General features: G+C 38.6%; 1 protein-coding gene and 1 long non-coding RNA gene across 2 annotated transcripts; both read right to left on the bottom strand.

The window, feature by feature from the left end:
* Nucleotides 1-4,425: 4,425 nt before the first annotated feature.
* LOC142602317 (uncharacterized) lies at nt 4,426-11,787 on the bottom strand. The gene is made up of 3 exons (XR_012836015.1): nt 11,734-11,787; nt 9,219-9,467; nt 4,426-4,845 (listed from the first exon to the last, which is right to left on the bottom strand). It is a non-coding gene; the product is annotated as an uncharacterized LOC142602317 (long non-coding RNA).
* An 843-nt stretch (nt 11,788-12,630) lies between these two features.
* On the bottom strand, nt 12,631-24,397 carry ZC3H15 (zinc finger CCCH-type containing 15). Its single transcript, XM_075756129.1, has 10 exons — nt 24,133-24,397; nt 21,626-21,727; nt 19,174-19,285; nt 18,063-18,215; nt 16,875-16,966; nt 15,653-15,835; nt 14,813-14,959; nt 14,544-14,648; nt 14,152-14,278; nt 12,631-13,425 (listed from the first exon to the last, which is right to left on the bottom strand). Exons 1-10 carry the CDS (start codon nt 24,208-24,210, stop codon nt 13,232-13,234), a joined length of 1,293 nt encoding a protein of 430 aa, XP_075612244.1. The 5' UTR covers nt 24,211-24,397; the 3' UTR covers nt 12,631-13,231.
* Nucleotides 24,398-24,688: the final 291 nt, after the last annotated feature.

The following is a 24,688-nucleotide window of genomic DNA, read 5'->3' as shown; positions in this document are numbered from 1 at the left end:
TAAAGGAACAAATAATGATGTTTCAAGCCCTAAATACAAATTTAAAGTATCCCATAAATATTTACCGAGGGACAGACTCAGAGTTAAGGGAATCCTGAAAGAAAACCATTTCTAAAATAAGCATATGAAAACCCCCAAAGCTAGAGAAGAAAAAGCCTCAGAAAAGACATCCTGTTGTGGAAAGATGATGCTGAGTTCTCTTTCATGGAAGTGATGGATTTGAGCACAACAGCTGCAACAAGAAGTTGAAAATCCTACCAAAGGGCTTGTTTAATTTAAAGAATGGAAATTACATCAGTTAGAATGTCTTCCTAAAATACTGGTATAACTCCCCCCAAACTTTTTAACTAGATACAGGAACCACTGGTGAAATTTTGGACTTAGATTCTACAAGAGATCATTTTATTTTGAAATCTCTTAAATGCACTATAATTGGACTTGTGCAGGCTCAGTTCTAACAAGTCAGGTGCATCAGGTAGAGCTAACAAGATTCAGCAAAATTAGAAGCCACTTACTGAGAATGTTTTCAGTGGAGAACAATCAGCATGGCAGAAAAGAATTAAAATAATCAAGAACACTGGTAGGCAACTTCATACATCAGAAGCATAATGTTGGTAAATAAACTGCTAGGTAACTTACTGAAGAGAGACATGATTTAATAATTGCTAAGTATTCCTGAAGTTTTGATGCAATGGCTTAATTCAGTGTAGTGTATTAAAACTTGGAACCAGGTGCATTTAACATGGTCTGTGATCTTTTCTTTTTAATGACTTATTCCTTCAAAGAACCCAAGGACCTTTCACAGAAGAAAAAAAAAAAAAAAAAAAGAGCTTTCTTCATCACAAACTAATGAATCACATCTTTGAATTAGTATCAGTTTCCTGTTTTCCCTTAGAGTGCAAATTTACAGTCACTGTTGTTGGTTTTTTTGGTTTTTTTTTAGTACTGTCGAATCAGCCTGCATTTACTGAGAGCATGATATTTATGCTTACAAGAAAAAGTGTGTAATGTAGAAGGGATTCCAAGGGGAAGAACTGAACATTGATATTGAGTGATCAATTCAATTTCTCACTAAATTAATATAGAAAGTTGCTTTAAATTAAACCTCCAATATTGTTGTATTTTAAAACAGTCAGATTTTCTGTTAACTTGCAAGCTCAATTAAGTAGTCTTGAAACCAACAGAAAACAGAATAGACAAAGAGAAAGGGGCTGAGTGATGGCAACCTTTTAAAAGCTGGATGTGAAATACGTAACTGTATTGTACAGCATGGACTCTTGCCAAGCCTACCGCTACTTACCTACTGTTAAAGGTTTTTTTACAAGCTCATTTGGAAAGATTACCAATACGAGGGGAAAAAGAACACAAGGACAGAAAGTGAGAGGTGATTTCACAGTAAATTGTTTTCATTGAAAAGGGGTTGCAAGTTAAGGGTTTTCCATTTTAAATATGCTTTAGGTCTGAACCACGTCCTCCAATCTAGAAATACACCCGTAGCCTTGATAACTCGCGCAACCCTGTGGCACTGTTGCTCCACTGTACGCAGTATATAATACATATTTTTCATATTTATACTTTAAAGCAGTATATTTTAAATGTAGGTTTTTCAGCAATCTCATGGTCTAGAAAGGAAGAACTCCCCAAGCATTTCCATTTATTGATTTTCACAACTTCCCTGGCTGCAGTAAAGTATATCGCAGCTTGACTAACAGCAGTACACAGAAGATAATTCTTTTGTTCAAGTAAATCCATGGCAGAGCCAGAAAGAACCACCAGATAAGCTTGTGTTCCAGCACTACTTCTTGCTACCAATTGGTAATAATTCCTTAAGGAAGCCAACTCAATTCTTATTCTACCAATAGAAGGAGAGTTCCTATAGCTGGACTTGATACTTGTTGCTAATTTTCCTAACTTTGCTGCCTCTTCGTAGGTAAAATAAAAAATCATTAACACGATTAACATTATTATCACAGCTGTTATACTACAGACCTGATCAAAGCAAAACTGCAGATGAGTTAGTAAGTTCCCAAATTCTAGCAAACAGGGCAATAAACTAAGGAAAGAAATAAGTGGTTTATGTATACCTTGATCAGAAAGTCAGTAGCTTAGGGAAAAGGAGGACTTATTTTCTCTACTTGATTGTAGAGCATCACAACATGACACAGCAAGGGATAAGTTATTTTTAAGATACTCGAATCATTTTACCAAAGTCTAACTTCCTAAGGATTGGCTGGGCAGCACTACTGTTTGTTGTCAGCAAATTGCTGAAAGACAGGCCAGAGGAATAACTCAGACTTTACATAGACTCGAGGATTACTCATCCTTAGAGAAATCTTTTTCAAACCATTTCCTCTCCTCAAGAAGATAATTGCTTTTTCAGCAGCTGTTTTGTGCATATCTGCTTTCTCCCATCACTCGGGCCAGGAAAGGTAAAGCCGCCTGTTCCTTTCCTGACTCAGCACGGAGCACCCTGCTCCGTTCCCACCAAGTTTAGTCACCAGTTGCAGGCGGAAGCAGTGGCGTCGCTGCTGTCTGGCCTTAATTCAGAACACAATCAGAGTCAATCAGTCTAGACAGCCGGAGAGCATAGCCACATCTCCCTATATGGAGTTATACCCCCCCAGCCTCCACATGGGAAAACTCAAGTGTACAGGCTTGGGATTATACTGCTCAAAGCCAAGCTTACTGTAAATGAAGGAAAGTATTTTCTGCTGCAGAAGAGACCAAGTGATCAATTCCATTACTAGCACTGAGCTACTATGTCTGACAATCACCGACAGAGGAATGAAAGCCTAAAAAAGACTTTGCTGGTAATTTAAAGCAGGAAACACCCTTTCTGTGAAGGTGTATTTTTTTTTTACTAGCTTGTTTAGTTCTCAGCATGACTAACAAATAGATAACAGCTACTGAGATCATATTACAGAATGTAAACAAATGAATTGTATTTCTATATTTACTCTCCTGTTATCTCTCATTTTCGATTTACAGGCTACTGACTAAAATCTTCAGTGGTGAAAATTAACCACTAAGTGGGCAAAAGGACTGGGATTCCTTTTAACAAGACACCACAATTTTTATCTGTATTTATAATCGAATAAAATTAATTATTTTGTAATTCTCTGGAGCGTAAAGAACTGTTTTCCATTATTCGATGGATAAAACTAATTTCCTGTTACAAGTTTTTAGTTTTCACTCCTACAACTAGTTCTTAGCACTGCTGAATAAAACTTTGCAAGATGCAAACTGCTTTTGGTGGACAGATACTCATTTTTTTGTTAGTCCTGTGTTTCCAGCCTGTGACACGAATAGACTATTTCAGAATATTTTTCATTTGCAATTATGTCTCTCGCTCCTGACATTACACTCATCGGCAAGGAATGGACAGAGTCCTGCAATTTGTAGAAGCTGTAAATGTGCAAGCCACCGTGGTCCTACTGAAAAGGCTCAGCAAGGTACTCTGTGGGTCAATGATAAGCTTCAGCCTCTTCGCAGATCCAGTGCTTCACAGTATCAGCAGTATTAATATCTGGAGCAAAGAAAGGATTACTACCGATTTGTTCATTGATACTACTATTAGTCTCCAAGAAAAGCCCTTATCAACATGAGATTTTTACTACATATTTTCCTCTTGTGCTATCCAGACATTTGGATCTGTAACACAGCTTAGGTGCCTGGGACAGATCTTTTAAGAAATAACTCAGTTTCTAACAAGGCAGTAGAAAGCAAGACTAACTTAACCAAACAGATGGACTTGATATATTATTTTTTTTTAGTCAGTAAATGCCTTTTGTTTCTGTTTCTTTAACTATTTCTTTTCTTGAAGAAAAAAAAAAAATCAAATCTGAAAACTAAGGAAGCACTACTGGGTGAGCAACACAAGGAAACCGCTACAGCGATGTGTAAGTTGGATTTGCCTTATTGCTCCTACCAGCAATTCACCGTATCAGCAACATCTCACCCAGCTGTTACACAAGAGCTGTCCTTAGCCACAGGCTATAGGGCAATAGTTGTTTTAGGACAATGAGGGTATGACTATGTTAAGATGAGCTTCTAGTTGTCTGAGAGTTGTTCACCATAGAGTCTTCCAGTTCTAAAGGAAGTGAGTCTTACCAGGATTTTTTTCTTACTTGTTCAGTGCTGACAGCTGTATTACTTCAGTATTAGTCAATGTCTTTCCACCATCCCCTTTTGTGTTTTACAGTTACTCACCAGGCCTTTTTTTTTTTTTTTTTACATTAGGATTTCATAGCATCAAATCCAGGGACAGCTCTGCTTGATTTACAAAAGGATTCATATTTCTTCAGTTTGACAAAATTAGTCATTATAAAATCAGGTGTGTGTGTCAGTTTGTGCTTCACAGATCTGCAGAACTATCCTGGTGTCACTCAGTAACACCTCCAAAGACTTAAATGTTTTTCAAAGATATTTTTAAATGGTATTTTTTACTGTAGAGAAAAGGATCAACAGGAAATAATGTCATAAGGAGAAATGGATGGGGAAAACACCCAATCACTATTACTTTCTACAGACTCTCAATAATAGTGTTTTTATAATATCCATAAATGAGAAGTACAAGAGACAAGAAGTCCAAGATGCCCCTATTTCGTGAAGGGATGGGGTGTGGGAACACAGCAGCCCAGAGGGGAAGCTGGGAAGGCGCCAGACCCACCTTCAGAATCAGCACAGTGCCCTCAGCTAACCCTGGCAAAGGGGCTTTTAGGAGACAGTTGGGGAGACACGGGGGTCTCATGTCTTCTGGTGGGGAAGGTCTCAGCAGAGCTTTCAAGAAGGGGATGGGGGAGAATGTCCTGATCTAGAGAGTGTAATGGAGTTGGCTTTCTGCTTCTAGAGTAGAAAAAGAGAACAGATTAAACACCAAAGTCACAGGCTTGCTTTGCTCTTTCATCTTACATGGGATACGTGTATATGTACAGAAGGTGTTTTTGTATTTCTGCTTCTCCTGCCCTACTGAAACAGCTGCACAGATGCTACACAACATCAGCCCACTAGACGAAAAAGCTCCAGCTCCCTACACAAGTTACTACCCCAGTGCCAGCTCCTTTACAGACTGATTCTGTCCTGATTAGACCTGTGCTTCTTCCTAATCCACCCCTCTGGTTTTATCCTGCAGAGCTAGTAAATACACAGCAGGCACCATTAGTACAAGAGTGCTAATATTACACTTGAATAAATAACCATCCCTACTTATCTCCTCATCGCTTTCTGCTCCACCTTTTTCTTCCTTTCCAGAGAAGGTGAATCGCTCACTGTACGCCATGAATTTAACTCTACCTTTTTACATTCACACAAGATCCCCTAGAACACCCTGCTTTTGTACAGTTCCCCAAAGGTGAGGAAGAAATCCTTGTTTTCTGTCATCTTATTCTTAGTTGCATCTAAATTTCTTTCCTAACAACCTTTCCTTTCTTTTGGCTGTCATTCTTTTCATACATTTTTGGAGTACCATCCTTTCTGATGAGGCCAGCACCAGAGCAAACACATGCAAAACACATGACTAGAACACACACACAGCTTTTATTTAGAAGGTGGAAGTGACTGTGCCTGACAGAAGTACTTGTGAAACAGTATTCTACTAGGAGCAAAGAGAAACAGCACACTTCCCTGCCTCCAGGATCTATGGGCACAGAAGACAAGGGGCACTTTCCAGTGGATTTCCATTTATGGAGACTTTCCAGAAGACAAGGTGCTTTCTAGTTTTCTTACATTCTTGCTTGCTTCTGGTTAAACAGAAACGCTGGAGACGGCTGCCTTCTCTTACAAAGATATTGCCAGTTCTGTCATTTGTGCAAACAGAGTATTTGGTAAAAGCATGACAGTTTGTGTACAACTTTATTCTGTTTTTTGAGAGTTTTTCACTGTTTTGCATGGGTTTTTTCATCATGCATTTTCAAAGTAATCTAATAAAGCTCAGTCCCAGAGAAGAGTCACCTTTGCTTTTTGATTTACTATTCCAGAAACATAATGCCACATCTTGCCTTGAAGCAGCTGTTCTCTAGTACTCCTGTATTAGAGTAACACTTCTACCTTCTTAATAAAGAATTTGGAACAAAACCAAGTTTAAAACATGAACAATTCCCTGGTTCACACTATGAGAAAAGATTCTTCAGACTGCTCAGCAATTACTAATGAATTCAGACTTTAAATGTGTTGAAGAATTATACAGCAAAATAATAACTGCATGCAGAACAAGTAGGATTGAAAGGCAATGAAGTAGAGCCAAGCTCCTTTCTGTCTGACAGCAAAAGGGATATCATGACATGGTAATACTTCAGAAATCTTCTAATGAACTCGACCTGTTACTCTGAATATTCCTTTACACTCAAATACAGAAGCACTAAAGAGATGGCAGTAAGACAAACAGACATGGAAAAGAGGCATCTTCCTCTCCCTCTCTCTCAAACAGTGGTTCAAGTATCTGAGCCCAGGCATCCCGGGCCTTGATAAGCCAGCTCAGCCATCAGCTCTAGCCTCCTGACTTCAGGAGAGATGTTACCATCCGGCAGAACGCTCACTTCAAACTTATGCCTTCTTCCCCATCAAAAAACTCCTTTCTCCCAATACAAACCAAGAACCCAAACTCACCCTCACTTTGAAAGCCATTATATTTTGATCCTCTACATCCAAAGAATACTCTCCTGTCTGGCACTAACATTCAACCAAAGCATGTTGTTATCTACAAGACATTACACTGGTGACTACTTCTTTGCTAGGTTAAAGAATATTTAAGTCAAGGAATAAAGCTAAAGAATACAGATCAATACAAAATCAGGTCTCTCTACCCATTCTAACCCGGGGTTTGGCCAGGGGCCATGTTCATGTAGATTTGTTTTGGGTTTGAAGTTGTTTCCTTTGAAGACATTAGCCTGCAATTGCCAGGAGGTTGTTCAAGAGACTGCCAGGTGGGTGCTGCTGGTGAAAGAACTTCCTTTGCATCTATCGAAAAGAAGTGGCCAGTTAACACAACAGTTATCAGTGATAGAAACTGCAGACACTTCTGTGCTTTGACTGAGGAGCGCATTTAAAGGGTTTGTCCTGTTTGCTGTCTTGGGAGTAGAGTCCTCCTTACACTTCTTCCTGCCTCAACACACACACACAGAGAACAGGCAATTACGTGTGTATATCAAGTATTCTGTAGACTGTAACTTTCTATTTCTGTGTGGAACAAACCCTAGAACCACTATTTATAGAATACACACTTTTTGTATTGACAAGAGAAAGACTGAAAAGCTTGTGGTGTAAGGTTGATACTACTGACACAGCAGGCAGTTCTGATGCCTACTAGCTTCTGTCTCAAGGAAAAAGTTCACAAAGGTGAGACAACAGCAGTTACACTCCTTTTGATCCCTTATAGCTTATCCCTTCTTACCATTTTGACTCTACTCTGGCAGACATTGAAAGAGGTAGAATCTTTGCTATGCCCTTTCTGACCAACTTTCCTAATCCTCCTTCTCTCCCTTTTATAAACAAAACCCTGGAGTGTTTAGAGCCGCGTTAGGAGAGCACACTACCGGGCAATATTGGGCTTTGCTCCGTGCTTGTGGAGCAAGCCCAAAGGGAGAATGCAGCCAGCTGGCTTACACAGTGATTACTAAACTAGTTGATATGGATTAGAGAGGTCAGTCAAAAAAGCCTGCCTTATGTAGTGTTTATACTTGGAAGAGAGAGGAGACAACAAAAGAAAGCGATGAAGAGTGAAGATGAAAGGTTTCCTGACTAGAAACTTGGCTGTTATCTGATTTTAAGGAGGCATTACGTTGCAGCTACAGAATTTTTAAAGTGGATGTCAATTCATCTTTTTCTTAAGTAGCTGTCTGTTCCCAAATCACAACTAAACTACTCAACATGTCAGACATCAATCACTAGGATTAGCAGAAAACATTGACTGAGAGTTTGCAGTGGATTCGTATTATTACATAAAGACAGCTACAAAGAGGCACTACACCCAAATTATATGCTGACAAAACAGTTTCATTCCAACACAGGTCCAAGGATGCAGCATCCATAGAAGACATTTCCCTAATGACTGACTGTACCAAGAATATAATTTTGCCTTGTGAATCTCTTAATTTGCTCCTCTCTTCCCTTCAGGAATGCTGTTACTTCTTCCCATGCATTTTACACAGCAGTTTAGGTGGTTTTTTTTTAAAGGAAAGCTGTGATGTTTTCTTTGCCATTGTATCTTGCTTTAATTTAGGAATCCATCTCATTTTTTATTTTTGACTGGGTTTACTTTGGGAACATCTCTAATTTTAAGCCAGCCTTGCTCAAATTTATGTCCAAATGTACTACATTCTGTAACAACTTCCTATCACAAATGTAAAATAACGAGATTATCTCTGAGGTCTGTTTCACTAAGCATAAAACACTGCCATTTTATGATTGAAAGAAGAGATTATTTTTGCCATTCATGTTAATAATGTGCTACGAAGGAGCCCGGTGTGGTCACATATTAGGGCTATAACATCATAAATGAATAAAACATCTTGGCCTTATTGCTAATACCAGCAACAGTCACTATCTGTAAAGAGACAGAGCATCTATTGAAACAAAAGAACTGAAAGTGACAGACTAAGCCAAGGTCACTTCTGAGCCTCTAATACTAGTGTGAGGCAAAAACAGAACAGTGATTTGCAGATATCAGTGTAAAAGCACTTAATGTGATCATAGCTACATAAAATACAACTGGTACCTAAGTGGGAACAAAGACTATTTGCTTCATTAAAGATTTTGCTGATTAAGACACATCCGTAACAAAGAATCAGGCACCTTGAAAAGAGATAAAGTTTCTAATTCTGTAAAAAATTGTTTCTAGCACTAAAATAGATCAAGAGATTGTGTTCTTCACAACTGAAATACATCAACTCCTTTTTTAATATCCAATTTCTCTACTTGGCATCAAGTCAAAAGCTAGCATAGGATATCACTTCCTCCAAATATTTTTCCCTAGAGGTCTAATAAATATAAGCTAGTAGGAGTCATGTTCAAAACAAGACATAGCAGAGCTGTTGAACTGCTGGGTTTAAAAAAAAAAAAAGCTAAAAGTATATAGGTATTAAAAGGGAGAAAGAGAGAACATACTTGGAAGAGAAAGCCATCATAGGCTACCTCCAGTAGAAGAAATCTTCTAGATTAAGAGCTGTTGGAAGCTACACATGACAAGCACTCCTCAGAAGTAGATGGGCTTGTCCTTTTCTTACCTCTTTATTCCCCATGTCTAGTTTTGGGAGTGTGATACATGGTCTCTTTGTCTGACGCAGTGCTGCTGCTGCTACTGTTCTTTTTTGTGGTTCCTCTGGCCTTCCCAGATCTCATTTTTCCAATCCTCTTCCTATTCTTACTGATGTTATTCAGGGAGTATTTCTGCTGAAATACTTCAGGTGAATATATATGAGAGAGATATTTGCACATGACAGCAATCTCACTCAACGTAGGACTGTAATAATTCACTGCAAGGGAAACAAAGATCTAACTTTGTAAGATTTTTCTGTTTAGTCACTTAATCACTCTACAGTTTCAGTAAGTTATTCAGAAGAATAACAAACACTGTTTATGAAGCTTCCAAATATGTTATTTGCAAGATATATAAGCTTACAAAGTATTTAAGCCTGTGTAGCTTATTGTATTCAGGTAATTTTTAAAAAAGGGGCACAAACACTGCAAAGTAATTTTGAAATCAGCATTCAGAATGTCTGCAGCATACTTTGACATTTGTTATTCCACAAATCTGACTAAACTGTGAAAGAAGATATTTATAAAGTATACTAATTTGTACATGTAAGTTCTTCCTGTACAATCTATTTGCTAAATAAACACAGTCTATTATGACAACACTGAATTGCCAAGACAAGTACCACTGCTTCATCCAAAGTTTATCAATAGTAAAACCTTCTGTTAATAAAAAGCATTTGGGGAGCATTGTCCATTAAGAAATGGCAACATTTCTGTTATAGACAGCTAACAGATAAGTGTAATATTTAGGGTCAGTCTTTACCTTTTTTTCCCTTCACTTTTTTCCTAGGCCTTTATCAACTGTGTTTATTATAAAACAAGAAGGAAGCTCTGAGTAACAAAGCAGTGGCAAGCATAAAATTCAATTACACAGGTCTCAAAAAAAAAAAAATCCAGTAAGAACTTGAAGACAGCCAGTTCGAGCAGTTTTTGCGTGTGATAGAAATGGGATTTTAACATACATCAAGATTTAAAGCCAAGAAATACTCTACTTCCACAATAGCAAACACCAGGAATGAAAGGCAGGGGCTTTTGTTTTGTCCACACAGGTGTCCAGTAACAAGAGTGCTGTGAAGGCAGAGTGCTACACTAGCGAGTTTCCTCAAGGAACACTAAAGCCATAGCAACACTACGCTTCTCGTGTAGTACTCATTTAAGTTATGAGAAAAAACAAGATGTCAACAGTGGTGCAGGCTGCAAGGGATAGGAATAAAGTTTATTGCAAAGGTGTTTCTTCCCTGGTTTGTGATCCTTTAAAGTAAGTGTCTCAGACCGAGCCTTCCTGCTCCTCTAACAGTGAAATATTGTATTTTTGACCCATACGAACTGGACAGTCAAAGGGAAGAGACTGCTATTTTAGGATTCAGATTATATCTCATTTTTCCATGACTCATTCAGTTAACACTGCATTAATTTCAGGAAACTTGCATCAACAGGAACTCAGTGGTAAGACACACTCAGGTGGAATCCATTCTATCACAACGCTCATTTCCAAAACATTAATAATTCATCTACCTTAAGTAAGGCCTTAGCATTCATTTTTATTTGAGCATTTGACTGAAACGCCCTGTCAGCCGCAAATTTAGGCTTCCTGAACTCACAAGACTGAGAACTTTTAACAGGTTAAATTCAAGCCTATCTTCAAGGAGAAGGAACAAGTAGCAACACATTGCTACTGATCCTTCAGAGTATGCCTGAATGGTACATGGACAAAGACTTCTTTAAAAGCAGTCACCTGTTCTCACACTGAGAAATCCAGACAGACCAACCAAGCCAAGAGGCTAGAACACATCCAGTCAGAGGTGCCTGAGTAAGATGGGAAGAAAGGGTGAAAAAACAGCGAATGATTGTTTCCTGACCACAAGAAGTAATCTGTCAGTAGCTACTGCCTATAAAAATAAGTTTTTCCTCAACTAACTTACATATATTCAACATATTTAAATACTACATAAAGCAACTGTCCTAATGCTTAAATGACACGCGCGCAAAGGAGTTGTGTGCCACAGCCAAGTGCTTTAGACTCAAAAGAGCACACGCTCGCTCTCTGCCCATCTCAGTGTTTTATTAGCTGAAATCACTATGAGTTACACCCTGTCATTCCTCCACCGTAAAATGCAAACAACAACACTGACAATTGTGACAAGGATTTAACCCTTCTAGCTCAGGGAAACAGATTAGTATTACAGAAATCAGTATTGTATCCAATATACCAGCCTCTTAGACACAAAATATAGAAAGCCATTTTCGTCCTTGATAACGATTAAATTACTTTTATTCCCATTTAAAATATACAACTTTGAAAAATTATGCATCATACATTCAAATATGAATTGCATTCTTAAGTATCCTGGTATCCAGGTATCCTATTGCTGGCCAGTATAATACAATGATCTGTCAACACTGTTTATTTACTGCCACAGGAGAAAAAAAACTCCATAAAGAAATACTTATATCTGATATTGGAGCTTTTCCTTAAACACTTACATTTAGAAGTCAATTTCAGTAGGCCTCTTTCTCCCAAACACTGCTTCTTGTTCCTACAGGAGAAAACAAATTCCAAAAATCCCAAAAAGGGCAAAAAATATGTCTCGGTCAGCTATTTCAGAAATAGCATTCAAAATACAAGAGTCAATTTAGCAGTGTCAGAAATAACCATTAAAGCTCATATTACCACCCAAAAGCAGTTTGAGAAAGCTCACCAACAATGCCATGAATCTTAGTCTTACTACTTTAAGTAGTAATTTAAAAGCCTTAAAAAAAAAAACCGATACAAATGCTATCATTAGTACAGCAATACTGTTGCAGATATTATTAGGAGTATGGCAAGGAGGCATAACCTACAGCCCCCTTGAAAAAGCACCGCTACCGAGAAGTCTTTACAGCAGGGTTTCGCTAAGTTTTAAAAGGGCATATCGACTTCATTTAAGCCTGACAGTAAGTGCACCTCCAGGGTACGGCACTGCTCTGCTTTGAGGCGACTTACTACTGCGTAACTTGGTGTTATTTCTAGAACACCAAAGATACAACAGGCATTTTTTTAGACCGTAACATCCCTGCTCTGCAGAGCTTGAAGTCTTTGCTAATAAGCAAAACACAGTGGGGAAAGAATGAAACTCAAATAGCAATGAGCCATCTTCAGCATGTATTACATCAGTTAGTGGATGGGTAGGAGATAAGAACAGTTGGGGAAAAGTCAGCTGCCCAATTTTACACTGCAGGAAGTGTGGAAAAAAATTGTAATTGCAGTTAGCCCTAATTGAACTGAAGCCAACATCATCGCTTGTCTATCAGGACTGGCGAGAAAAATGTTTATCGCTGTATAGAAAAAGATGTTACTAACAGTTTGGTATGATATCCTAACTTAGAGAAAAATCAACACAGTTGTTTTAAAGTTGATAGTTTTTATTTACAGTTTTGTTGGCAAAAGCCGGTGGGAAAGTTTAAAACATTTTAAACAGAGGGCACCGTATTGTATGATGTATCAGTTCACAATCTTCGGTATCCAGCTGATCAAACAAAGCTAATTACCACTTGAAGCATAATCTGCATCAGCTCCATTAGAGAATGCTGCCTAAAAACACTTCTAGGCAGTTTCTAAATCAACACAACCACTAATAAAAATGCAGTTCTGGTGAAGAATGTATACTTTGATTTTTATACTGTACCTGGTATCAAATTGCCCACTTATACTTGCACACTGGCAAAGCAGTTACACTTCCTACTTTTAGTTGAAAGTTATAATCTCATTTTCTGCAGTCAGCTGCCAGGTAATTCTCAACTATTCTGAATATTTTACTGTGAGCATAGTCAAGATTTGAGTAGATGAGATGGAAGGAAAATACTCCTGGCATATGTCGTGCCCATCAGAATCAGCTGGGTAACCATAAACATCCTGTTTAAGAATTCTATTCAAAAATGAGAAAAAATGTAGTCAGTTTTCACTTTGTCACATTGATTTAATTCCTCACTTGAGCTTTTTAATTCATTCTTCTAAATCAAGAGTGTTTAGTTCTTCTTCTAGTTCATCCAAGTCCTCTCCAGTAAAAAGATTTTCATCAACTGGAACTGCATCGATTACTCCATTTTCCAACTCCCCATCTCCATCATTATCTTCCTCTAAATCATTTTGCTCACTGCTGTTTATATCACCACCAGAAGCTTCACTTAATTTATTATCTGAAAATAAAAATAATGCTTACACATTTCAGTGTCACAAGTTTCTTAATCACTAATTCACAATACCACTAAACAGGCTTTAAAGTTTTTAAACTATAAAGAAGTTACTTTACTTGAAATTTATGTAGACTTAAATTGGTTAAATTGCACGTACCTGATTAATATGTAGGTTTTCATAACTGATGATCTAAACACATTGAAAAAAATAACTACAACTCCTCAAACTCCTGTTTACATAACTGGGTAAAACTTAATGAGCTGCTCCTATTCCGTGTCTGCACTTAAAAGACACAGGGTCTTAAATATCAGGGTACACATTCCACAAGTGCACCAAGATCAAGACTTTGCTCTAAGAAGTTACGAGCTAACTTAAGCTAGATAGAACATACAAAGAAAATCTTGGATTTTTGTTGATTATTTATTCAGTCACTTACTACATCCGGGGAAAAAAAAAAGAAACTGCTAAAAAAATCCTAAGGATTTACCTGAAGTGGCCATAAGCACTACCTTTTGTTTAAATTTGAGAAAATAAGAAGTGCATAGCATTTGCTAGAAGCTTTTTCTTTAGTAACTACATGTATCATTGATAGCAATTTTACTCCCCCACCCTTCACCCTTTTTAAACAAAGGCTTCTTTTCAGCAGATCAATAATTCATTTCTATCTACCTTTTGGGAGCTCTTAACAATTCAGTGCCATATTAGTGACGCCTAAATAACGAACTTACCATCCTTTTCTATTGAGCTGTATGTGCTGAATCGCTCAGGACTAGCCACAGTAATGCCAGTCTCATCTACAGCCTTTGGGACATACAGATTCAAATCAACATCATTTATGCACACAGGGTCTTCCATCTGAAAAACAAACCAAGATGCTCTGCATGAATTACTTTTTTTTTGTGGGTTTTTTTTTTTTTTTTGACAGAAATTCTCATTTCTGCAGGATTCCTACAGATTTTTTTTTAAGCTTCCTTTTCACACCAAAACTCTGACAAGATATACTCTGTAGCAGCGTTAAATTAAGAACCAAGCTTATTAATTGCACTATAAAGAGCTCTCAAATTATGAGTTTCCAAACTTGAACGTAACTTGAAATATTCGAGTCAACCCTGCCCTTTACCTCATCATCTTCTCCTGTTCCTTGAACATAACGGGTGTCATCTGCTTCTTCATCATCTGCATCAACCAACTCTGGCCGGAACTCAAATACTTCACGTCCACTAATCTAGTCACATAAAAAGAAATCTTAATTTATCACTCAATAGAATTCATACTGCTGTAAAAAAAAACAAAAAAAAATCCACCAAACCCAAAGCAATTCCATGCCAGCTACCCTGTTACAAAAACTTTTTTACTTTCTTACATTAACAATTGGAGTTTAGAACATACCACCAGTGCTTTGCCAGCTTTAAAATCTGCTTTTCTCCTCTCCATATCTTGCTCAGCTTTATCAATTTTTTCTTGTCTTTTTCTTCTCTTCCATGCAATAAAACACTCTAGAGTAATTTTGGTAACATTTGGTCCTAATGCAGCGCGCTGTCAAGTAAAGATACTTATTAATGCTAAAAATTGTTTATAAACGCTATAACAAATCAGAGATTTAAATACTCTTTTCTAGAAACTAATTGAAAACATTTCTTTCTAATTCCTTCTTCATTCTCACCACTGTTAAACGTGTGCCATCAACTTAAACTTTGACTTTTTTTTCCAGTTAATAAAGTAAGCCAACATGACAGTTGACACGAGAAGCGCAGGAGCAAAGAAACCAAGGAGAATAGCTCAGGTTCTCCTCAGATTGACACCACCAGGCAACGGAGACAGACATAAGCAGAGTAGCAAGACAATGCCTTCAGAAGGTCCTGCTCTCTTGGAGCTGCTTCCTCATTACACAGTTACGCAAGAACTAAGGAGGCAGCAAGCTGGGGATGAGAAAGGCCCACAGAAACAGTTGTAATACTTAAAGGAGAAGTAGCAGTAACAAACAGAAGCCTCCTAAAAAAAGGAATTAGCAACACTTGTGCTAAGTATGCAGCTATAGTTTGATCTATTTACTAGGTAATAGTTTGTAAACAAAAACATGAATCAAGTACTATGCATCCTTCACCCTAGCTCATACAGCTCCAAAACCATTTTAAACTTTTAAATTATTAATTAGGAAGTTATTTACAACTGTCTCTTCAGAGAAACAAAAACAACTACCACCAAAAGGTACCTGTCTGACAACTTTACCTCTTTTTCTATTAGATCTTCTAAAGAAATTTCATCTTGCTTTTCCTCCTTCTTTTTGTCTTTTTTTAATACAAAACCTGGAGGGAGAGCATGGCGATACATGCAGTTGTCGCCTCCACCTGGACAGACCCAAAACCATCCATATTTGTTGTTTTCAATAGCATCAAGGAAATATTTGCAGACCTGTACAAAACAACGGCTGTTAGCACTGAATTCTCTTTTCATCCCCAGCAATTTACACTACTTGTATAGCTACTGCATGTCAGAAGTACAATAATTCAAAGCCAGTTGTGCTCAAAACTGAAGAAACACATGAAATGCATTGCTACTAAAAACGCAGAAATAAGAAGTGCAACTAGTTTTCTAGAACTCAGTCAACAACTTTCCCCCCTTAACATAATCCCAATTTAAAAAGGCAGGATGACTCAGAAGACTGGCAACTGCGTACTACTGTAAACCCAGTTGCACGTGTAAAAGCATGCTGACAGTCTTGTTCTTCCTGCTCACCAACATCAAGAGTAGGTTGAATCTAAATAAATAGAACATGCCTCAGATGTTAAACCTTCCAGCTCACGACCCTGAGGTAAAGATGCCATTCTGGAACTTTTAACAAGCAATTCATGGTTCACACTTAGCCATATCAAAGTTTAACTTTGGCAAATTTAAGCAATATCAAGAGAATATTTAATTATTTGATACTGACATCAAGGTGAAATAGTTCTCAAGAATGATAAAGAGATTGAGATGATATACCATTTAGTGCACAAACTGAAGAATATTCTTGAAGTTCCAAGTCAGGAACTACAAATGACACTCAATTAGTAAATTTTAGCTTATGTGTCACCCAAGACATAAGCAAGCCAATATATATGGCAGTCACTAGAATGAGATGACAGACCTAACCAATCACAACACTTGAATCTTCTAAGCAAGTAGGATGCATTAGATATATTACCAATTCCTTTAGCATTTCCATTTTGAAAGCACTTTATCTACTATCCATCTATATTTTACTTGAGAAAAAAACCTTATGCTGACTGAAAGAGCTTTGAGGTGGTTTTGATTTTTTAAATACATTATTAGAAATACTATCAGCCCAACTATGTACGCAGAATATTTTTATAATTTTCATTCAAAATCTTTAGTTATCAATAACCATATTTAATACCAGTTTGCAGTTAATTTTCTCTACTACAGCTCAATTAAAAAAAAAGAGACATACTATTTGAGTTTTGGGTTTTTTCTTTTCCGCCTCACCATGCTTCTTGTTCACCACTTCTTCCAGCTTCTTCTCATCCCAGTTATCCATTGTATCTAGAAGACAAAAGATGGTTTCACAAAAATACCAAATACTAGACAATGGTGTCGAGTTGCTTTTCTCTCTAATAATGGTTTTAATAAGCAATTCTTACGTTTTAGTTATAGAATGGAAAACAAATTCAGGCTTTTATATTAGTATTTTCAAACTATCCTATGCTGCTCACAAGACAATTTTCTCAAAAGCCTTAGAAATTTTTATTTTGACATGCATAAAGTGTGTTTCAGTTAAAGACTAAAAAAACCCTGTCATTCTATCTGTAAACTACTGAACATGGACACGGGGAAAAGACAAAGTGAAGATGACTGAATAAAAGAGAAGGTTGGAGGCTCATGTCCAGAAATACAGATGATACAACTTGAGGATCAGAAGAGATAATACCAAATTTTCTGTGTTAAAGTTAAAAGGTGTCATCAAAAGAAGCAAGATCACCAATGGTAATAGGAGTAGTGCATCTACAGGATCCTATCCTATTCATTTAGCACGACACAGGCTGGAATTCAAATACAGACCAAGGCATGATGAATTGTGGAAAACCAAAAGAAATTATTTTGACTACAAAATCTCCACCCCCTAAATAAAAGTAAAGTTCAGAGTACTTTGCCAACAAATGATTTGGAGAAAGGAGATAAAGTCACAGAAGAAACTACCAAGTACCCTGAATTCTAGAACTGCGCACATTTGGGCAAACACTAGTGCTAGTTCTGGAAGGCAACTGGGGTTGCTCATGACACTTCCTCCTTTTGCACTGCTATTTTATAGAATGTAGAAGAAACTCGCCACTATAAGAAAGACCAAATACTGTACAAATTGCTACTTGTATGACATAATACGTCATACAGCAGAATTAAAAACCCACCATACAGTATCATTGGGACACCCTTTTTCTAAAAAGTTCTAAAGAATACTTGTGAGTACACTTTTTAAAGGAAGTTTCACTGTTGTTCATAATTATAAACACAGGAGTATGGATTGCCTTGATGACTGACCAAGCTCTTCAGGATCCTAACCACAACATAGGACGACTCTTAAGCTTAAAAATCCAATTTCAGAATCAGAATGGCGTAGTAGTCATTTTCTAGTGCATAATACCTTTTTCAAGGTCTTCATCTCTCGCATCAATGTAGACACTTCGTTTTTCACACTTCCTTTCCAAAGACAAATCATGAGAAAACTTGCACTTGTCTCCTTTAGTGCATTGTCCTTGCTTGAAGAAAGCACAAACTACAGATTTGGGGTCAGCACCTGAGTGAACAAAGTTTTGTTTAAAAACAGTATTAAAATATAAAACCACAAAACTGGAGCAAAACTTGTATATTAAGTTTTGAGAACCATGTCTCCTTTAACATCAGTCTTCTGAAATTACTTAAAGAGCTACTTCATTTGCAGAAAGCTGACTACTGCAGATCATCAACAGCAAATTGGCCTTTGCTGCTGCTAAGCAACACAATAAAGCAAATCTGATATTTGTTCAAAAACATACATGGAAATCACACTTGTTTACTCAAAAGTTATTGCACATTATTTCATTAGTTCCAGAGGAGTAATAAAGCAAAAGAGTTGATAAAACTTAGTTATTTCCTAAAAATACCATGATTTTTTCCCCTCCCACATGGCAGCCAACTGCCAAGTTTCCTAGAAGTATCAAACACTCTTTAAACTTACATTTAATCACAAAACTAGTTTGTTCAATAACCGAGTTGAAATAAGACCCCACTTCGGAAACCAAGTCCCATTGTTAACAGTGAGGTGGGACAGAAGTAACTGAAAAATTTTTACCATTCTGATTTGAATACAAGTTTTCTGCGAGGGCGACAGCTATCATATTATATTCCTTGTAATACCTGGACATTCACATTTCCCTGGGGAGACATGCTGCTTTAAATAAATACCATCACACACAAAAAAATAATCATGCCACTGATCCAGAAGCATCTAATTAATGAACCTGAATGCAGCAAAGTATCTCTAGTAGCCCTGTCAATATCAATGCAGCTTTCAATACTTTAATGACCTAATAAACTCAGATGACTTACTAAAAAAATGTCAAATCATTACTGACAAATTACTTGGTACACTAGATAGAGAAGGAAACAGACATATCTACTTTATTAAGAAATGAACTGGTATTTTTAAAGGGTTATTTTACCTGAAGTAGATATATGAATAAGAGCATAAGCGAAGAGAATTCAATTACTCATACCTTTGCTAATTTTCTGTGCAGCAACCACAGGCTTGAAGAGCTCATTTAATTCTTGTAATTCTTTTTTCTTATCTTCTTTTTTTAATTTCTTCTCACTTTCTGTTTGAGCAGCCTATAATGACCCCAAATTTGAAGTTATTCATATTTAATCAGAATGACATTACTCACTTCACATGAGCGGTAAATTAAAACAGCAAATCATTTTAAATTAGTTTATATGGGGAGGAAGTAAAGAACCTGTGACTTCTGAACGTCTCCAAATTCCTGCCCTTGTGTGAGTGGCCAGTGCCATCTAGTGGTACTGACCTTTCAAACAGAAGAGATTTCAAACTCGGTCAGAAATGCAAGATGCTGGTAGGTACCATTAGATGACACAGTCACCTCTGTACCACCTCTACAGGCTAGGAAATCAAGTGAAAGATATTGAGACTAAGGAGAGGAAAAGTTAGTTGCTCTTTTGTGATACATTAGCAGTGCAACTATTCAATGCAGTTACTTCAAGATCTGTGCAAAAAGCTTCTCTATCTTCAGTTCCCTACATGCTGCTTTGTTCTTTCTCTTCATGTGTACCAGTAGCGCTTCCAGGAAATCTGCCCGTAGAAGTTCGGAACTGCTTTTAGAACACTTTTCTGTTTGCATTGATATCAATTCATTGATAACCAGGGGTTTATAAGACAAGAACGTTCATTTTATAGATACTAGAGACCAAGGTCTGAAAAACAAGCTCACCAAGGAAAAGGAAAGTTTGTATATAAAAAAACCCCCAACCTGAGACTCTGCCTTACCCTTTTCAGATAAGCCCAAAAAGGCCTGTATCTATTTCAAAGTGGTAGAGAGGGATAAAGACACATGAAAGAGGACATGGGAGAAACATTATTAGATGATTTGATTCTTATCCTTAAGGGAAGCTAGTGAGACTGAACAACACTATACAAATATGTGGGGTACTTAATTGGTAAAAGACAGTGTAATATTTAAAAAAAAAAAAGCTTTCTTCTTATTTGTCAAGCAAATGCCAAATCCTTTTAAAACTGAATAGATTAATTTGGTCCACATACAGAACACTCAGTTTTCATACTGTAAGTCCATAAATCCTATTTTATATAGCATGCAGGCCCACATATGTCAACTACAATAGTAGTACTTTATGAACACTTTTGTTTCACCCTAGGGTTCTAAAAGCATGAAGATCAATCTTGCCTTTTTTTTTTTTTCCCCTCCTTGTTAAACAAAAAAACCTTGACAGCATTTCCATTTGTATCTCAGGATACAACACTAATTGCTTTAAAGTGTTCTTTCTTTCTCAGGAAGAACTCTAACTGAAAACCATTTTACAGGTTAAGAAAGGTATAATCAGGTCCAAAAATTAGCTTCTGACATACATCAGTCAATAGCCAGGAGCATTTGAGAAACCAATTAATTTAGGTTGGCCAATTTCCATACTGATATGCCATTAAATGCTACAGATTCAGGGATTTCATACAGAAATTTCAGAAGAACTGTTTGAGTAACACCAACATGTATGAAGTGACATCAAGCAGTCCTTTCCACTACAAGAAATTGTTATATCTAATGACCTGAATATAAACTTCATCTTTAAAGTTGTACTTGGCATTGGTTAGTTCATCCTTATGTCATGCAAGGAATTTAACATAAATTATGACATCACGACTTTAGCTGATGCAAACATAATATTCTACAGGCTTATTCATAGAACAGGAAGCTGCATAAATACTTAGCAACTAGCTTCCCTAGCACCATATGAATAAGAGGCCTGACTCAGTTCAATTATACAAATATTTTCATTAAATTTGTGCTTTCTGCCTAAGTGCAGTCAAAACATTGTATCTCAGCCACATTACATTTTACTTTATTATACAAAAGAGCAGAGTAGTAGACAGTGGCTCAAAATTGCAGTTTCTTTGACCAGTTCACCAAATAGATGCAAACTTCCATGCATACAATACAGAAATATCATAATAAGTATTTCCCTAAGTAGAACAAGCAACACGTATGGGCTTATACATTTTTTTTTTTCATCTTCCCCCAATTCCAATATTAGCAAAAACTACTCTTATTTTTAATGGTTCACTGTTTCTTAGAAGAGGTGGGAATTAAAGAGGAAAAGAGAAAGAATGTAACCACACTTTGCTGATAGCCAGGTTCTACAATTCACTTTTAGGTATACCTTAAATTCAATTATGTTACTATTAGAATACTGTGTAAAGAAACACACACCCTTATTAGTTGAGTTTGAGGGGGTTTTGGGTACATAATTCTAAGCTAGACAAGCTTTCCAAGAAGACTATCTAGATAAATCTGTGCTAGTCACAATACATACGGCAAGTAACATCTCAACCTTTTTCTACGTCAGTATTACACGGCAATCGCTATGTACAGTGAAAGATGATTTCACTATACAGTGGGAAAACATGACAGATTAAATGCTTACCTGACGTGGATTTTGCTGACCAAATTTAACCTGGTGAGTCACAGCCTTGATAAATTTCTGTTGTTTTGCACCTTTTTTATTCTTCAAGCCAAATGTTTTGTCCTAAATCAAGAGATAAATACAGCAAAAAACTGAAAACTGCCCAACAGTTGGAACAAGTTTGTTACTGGGGGAAAAATAAAAAAAAAAGCCAATAAAACCCAGACTTGCCATTCCTCTCAGGTTTTCAGTTAAACACAGACTATTTCCTCCAGCATCGCAAGCAATCCAAGAAACAGGATGAACAATATTTAGACCCCTCATATCACCTTTAAAATTTGCTTTTCAAAAGAACCTACTAAATGCTACTTTTGCACGAGCTATTGCTTTTATCACCAGACCTACTTGCGCCGAAGTATTAGCGTGAGCATATACACACCATGTTTTCAGGCCTCTCACGACAAAAGGATAAGATGTTTCTCGTGACTACCCACATAACATCTGAGGAAAATATGAAGACTTAATAGCCTTACACACTGCTTTTTTTCCTATCTACCTGAAATCACTTATTACTTTTATCTTCAAGTATTCATATACAAGTGTTATGCATTCATGTCATGCAGATGACTCTTGCCACATGTAACATATTGCTTTTTATTTTCAAGTACTTTAAGCTTTTCATTTTCTAACTGTACTAATTTGAAGTCTTTCCCCATGTCAAGTCCAGACAGGTGTTTGTACTTCATAAATTCTACTGCAAGTAGTTTCCGTTTACTGCCTGAACCAATTCTTCCTCTACATCTCCAGTTTTATTGTTAGAAGCAGGTTTCTATACCAAACCTATTAAAATATTCATTAAATAAAAAAGATAGTTCATTTTCACATAAGTACCTGAAGCAGAAATTATTTTTTGTAACTGAAACACCTACATTAAAAACCTATCCATCCCTTTAATTTGATACCATTTTTTTCCTTCCAGGAACAAGTAACATATGTTCATCCAGTGATAATACCTCAGTTCAAACAGACTTTTGGAAACCCTAACAATCCAGAAGTATATTATAAATGAATTATAGAATACACTGTTCCAAATTTCCAGTCACCCTGTTTTCATTTATAATGTATCCCCTATCAACAGCAGCTAGTCCTCTGTTAGGTTATGCTAATTTGAAAAGCCTACAGTTTGTAAAAATAACTAGCTGGGAAAGAAAATAGCTTATTCACACAGTTGATTTCTGTGGCAAATGCCACATGGAATACATAATCTCTGTGTGTTTGATTTACGTAATAAATTATTGGTAATAATCAATGCAAGTTTTTCCTCTTTCAGACACTTTTTTTTTATAATAAAAAGCAGACTTTTGCTATGTAGCTCGACTCAACAAAAACATCAGAAACTGAGGCCAACAGATAGAGCGAGAACAACCGGTCTAACCTAATGCTTCCAAAAACCAGAAACAATATTCTGCAGTGCTAGACTTAAAAGAACACTTGCGTTACGTGGATGTTCTGCTGGAAACTGCTGAGCAGCTACTAACTTTCTTGCCAACAGATGCAGGCAAACATTTAATTTTCTATAACTGCTCTCTCTTTCTACCCTCAACATAGCTTTGGTTGTACAGCGGGATTTGCATGACTACCCTAATAACTAACACACACACCCCCTCCTCCAGCAATATTTTTTAAAATCTGGTTTTACCACGGAATTGAGTATAAGAAGTTTAAACAGAATATGACATATTATTGATATGTCTTCAAATTATTTTGCATTCAACTTCTAAGAAAGATTTACTAAACTGTTATTCCAGGAAACGCCTCCTTGGCCACAGAGGCCAAATAGTACCAAAAAACCCCAAAACAACCCACCACACGAGTGAGGAATGCAAACCTACATCCCTCTGAGAGTCAGACTCAGAAAATATAGGATCATACAGATGGAGAAGGGAAACGGTTAAACAAGGGGGGTGGGTGGGTGGAAAAGAAGAGCGCTCCTGTTAGATCACCTCCAGTCCAAAGACAGCTCTGGCCAGACAACGCCCAGGCTGAAAACCCAAACCCCAGCGGCGCAAGAAGCGGCCACCAGCACAAGTAAAGGGCGAGGGTCGGTGATCTGACAGACCCGGGCAGCGAAGGGAACCACCATCCCCCGGAACGGCGCTTCTGGGCTGGGCTGCGGCCCCGACCAGGTGTGCGTGCGCACAACGCTCCGCGCACCCCCAAGTCCTTGCCTTTCCCACCATCTCCCCGGCCGCCTCAGCCGAAGGGGCGGCCTGCGGGCCCGGCTGCCCGCGAACCGTGACGGCGAGCTTTCGGGGAGGCCGGCTGCCGCCGGCAGCAGGGTCCGCGTCCTCGCAGCCGCGGGGGCGGCAGAGGGGGGCGCAGGGAGAGAGCTGCCCGCCTCCGAAAGGAAACGGCAGGAAGCGGCAGGCCCCAGCAGCGGCAAGGACAGGGCCGCGGCGGGAGAGCGGCCCGCCCGCTCGGCGTCGGTCGCGGCCCCCCTGGGCCCGGCGCGGCCCTGCTCGCCTCACCTCGATAATCTTTTCCTTCTTCTTCTGGTCCGCCTTCTTGCTGCCCCCCGCCGGCTGCTGCTGCTTCTTGGGGGGCATGGCGGGGAGGGCGGAGCGGCCTCGGCTCTCGCTCGGGGAGCTCTCAGGGCCGCGGGGAGGGCCGGGACAGCAGCGCCGCCGCCGCCGGGGAGGCGCAACGGATCCCGCTCGGAACGCCGGCGGCCGCGAGGCACGCTGGGAAGGCAGCGCGGGGCGCGCCGCGCGCTGGAGCCGAGGCACCGCGCGAGGACCTAATTCTATCCCGGCAGGCAGCGCGTGGCAGGGCGACGGCCGGGCGCTCCGCCTGACGTCACGGAGGGGCGGGACCGCGGGGCGCTCACTCGGCGGCGGGCGGCTCCGCGAGGTCTCCGTGTCTCCCTGCTGAGGCGTACGCCTGCGTCGGGGGGTCCCCCGCGCCTTCTGCGGGGGTCGCTCCTCACCGACCGGAGAAGTGTTCGAGCGAGGGAACATGGCGCCCCCCCAGGGCCCTTCCCCGGGCGAATCCCTGTCCAGCACCGGCAGAGCCGCCTCTTGGTGG

The sequence above is a fragment of the Balearica regulorum genome, chromosome 6, assembly GCF_011004875.1.
Source record: "Balearica regulorum gibbericeps isolate bBalReg1 chromosome 6, bBalReg1.pri, whole genome shotgun sequence".
Classification (NCBI taxonomy): Eukaryota; Metazoa; Chordata; class Aves; order Gruiformes; family Gruidae; genus Balearica; species Balearica regulorum.
This window is presented reverse-complemented; position numbering and strand designations above follow the sequence as displayed.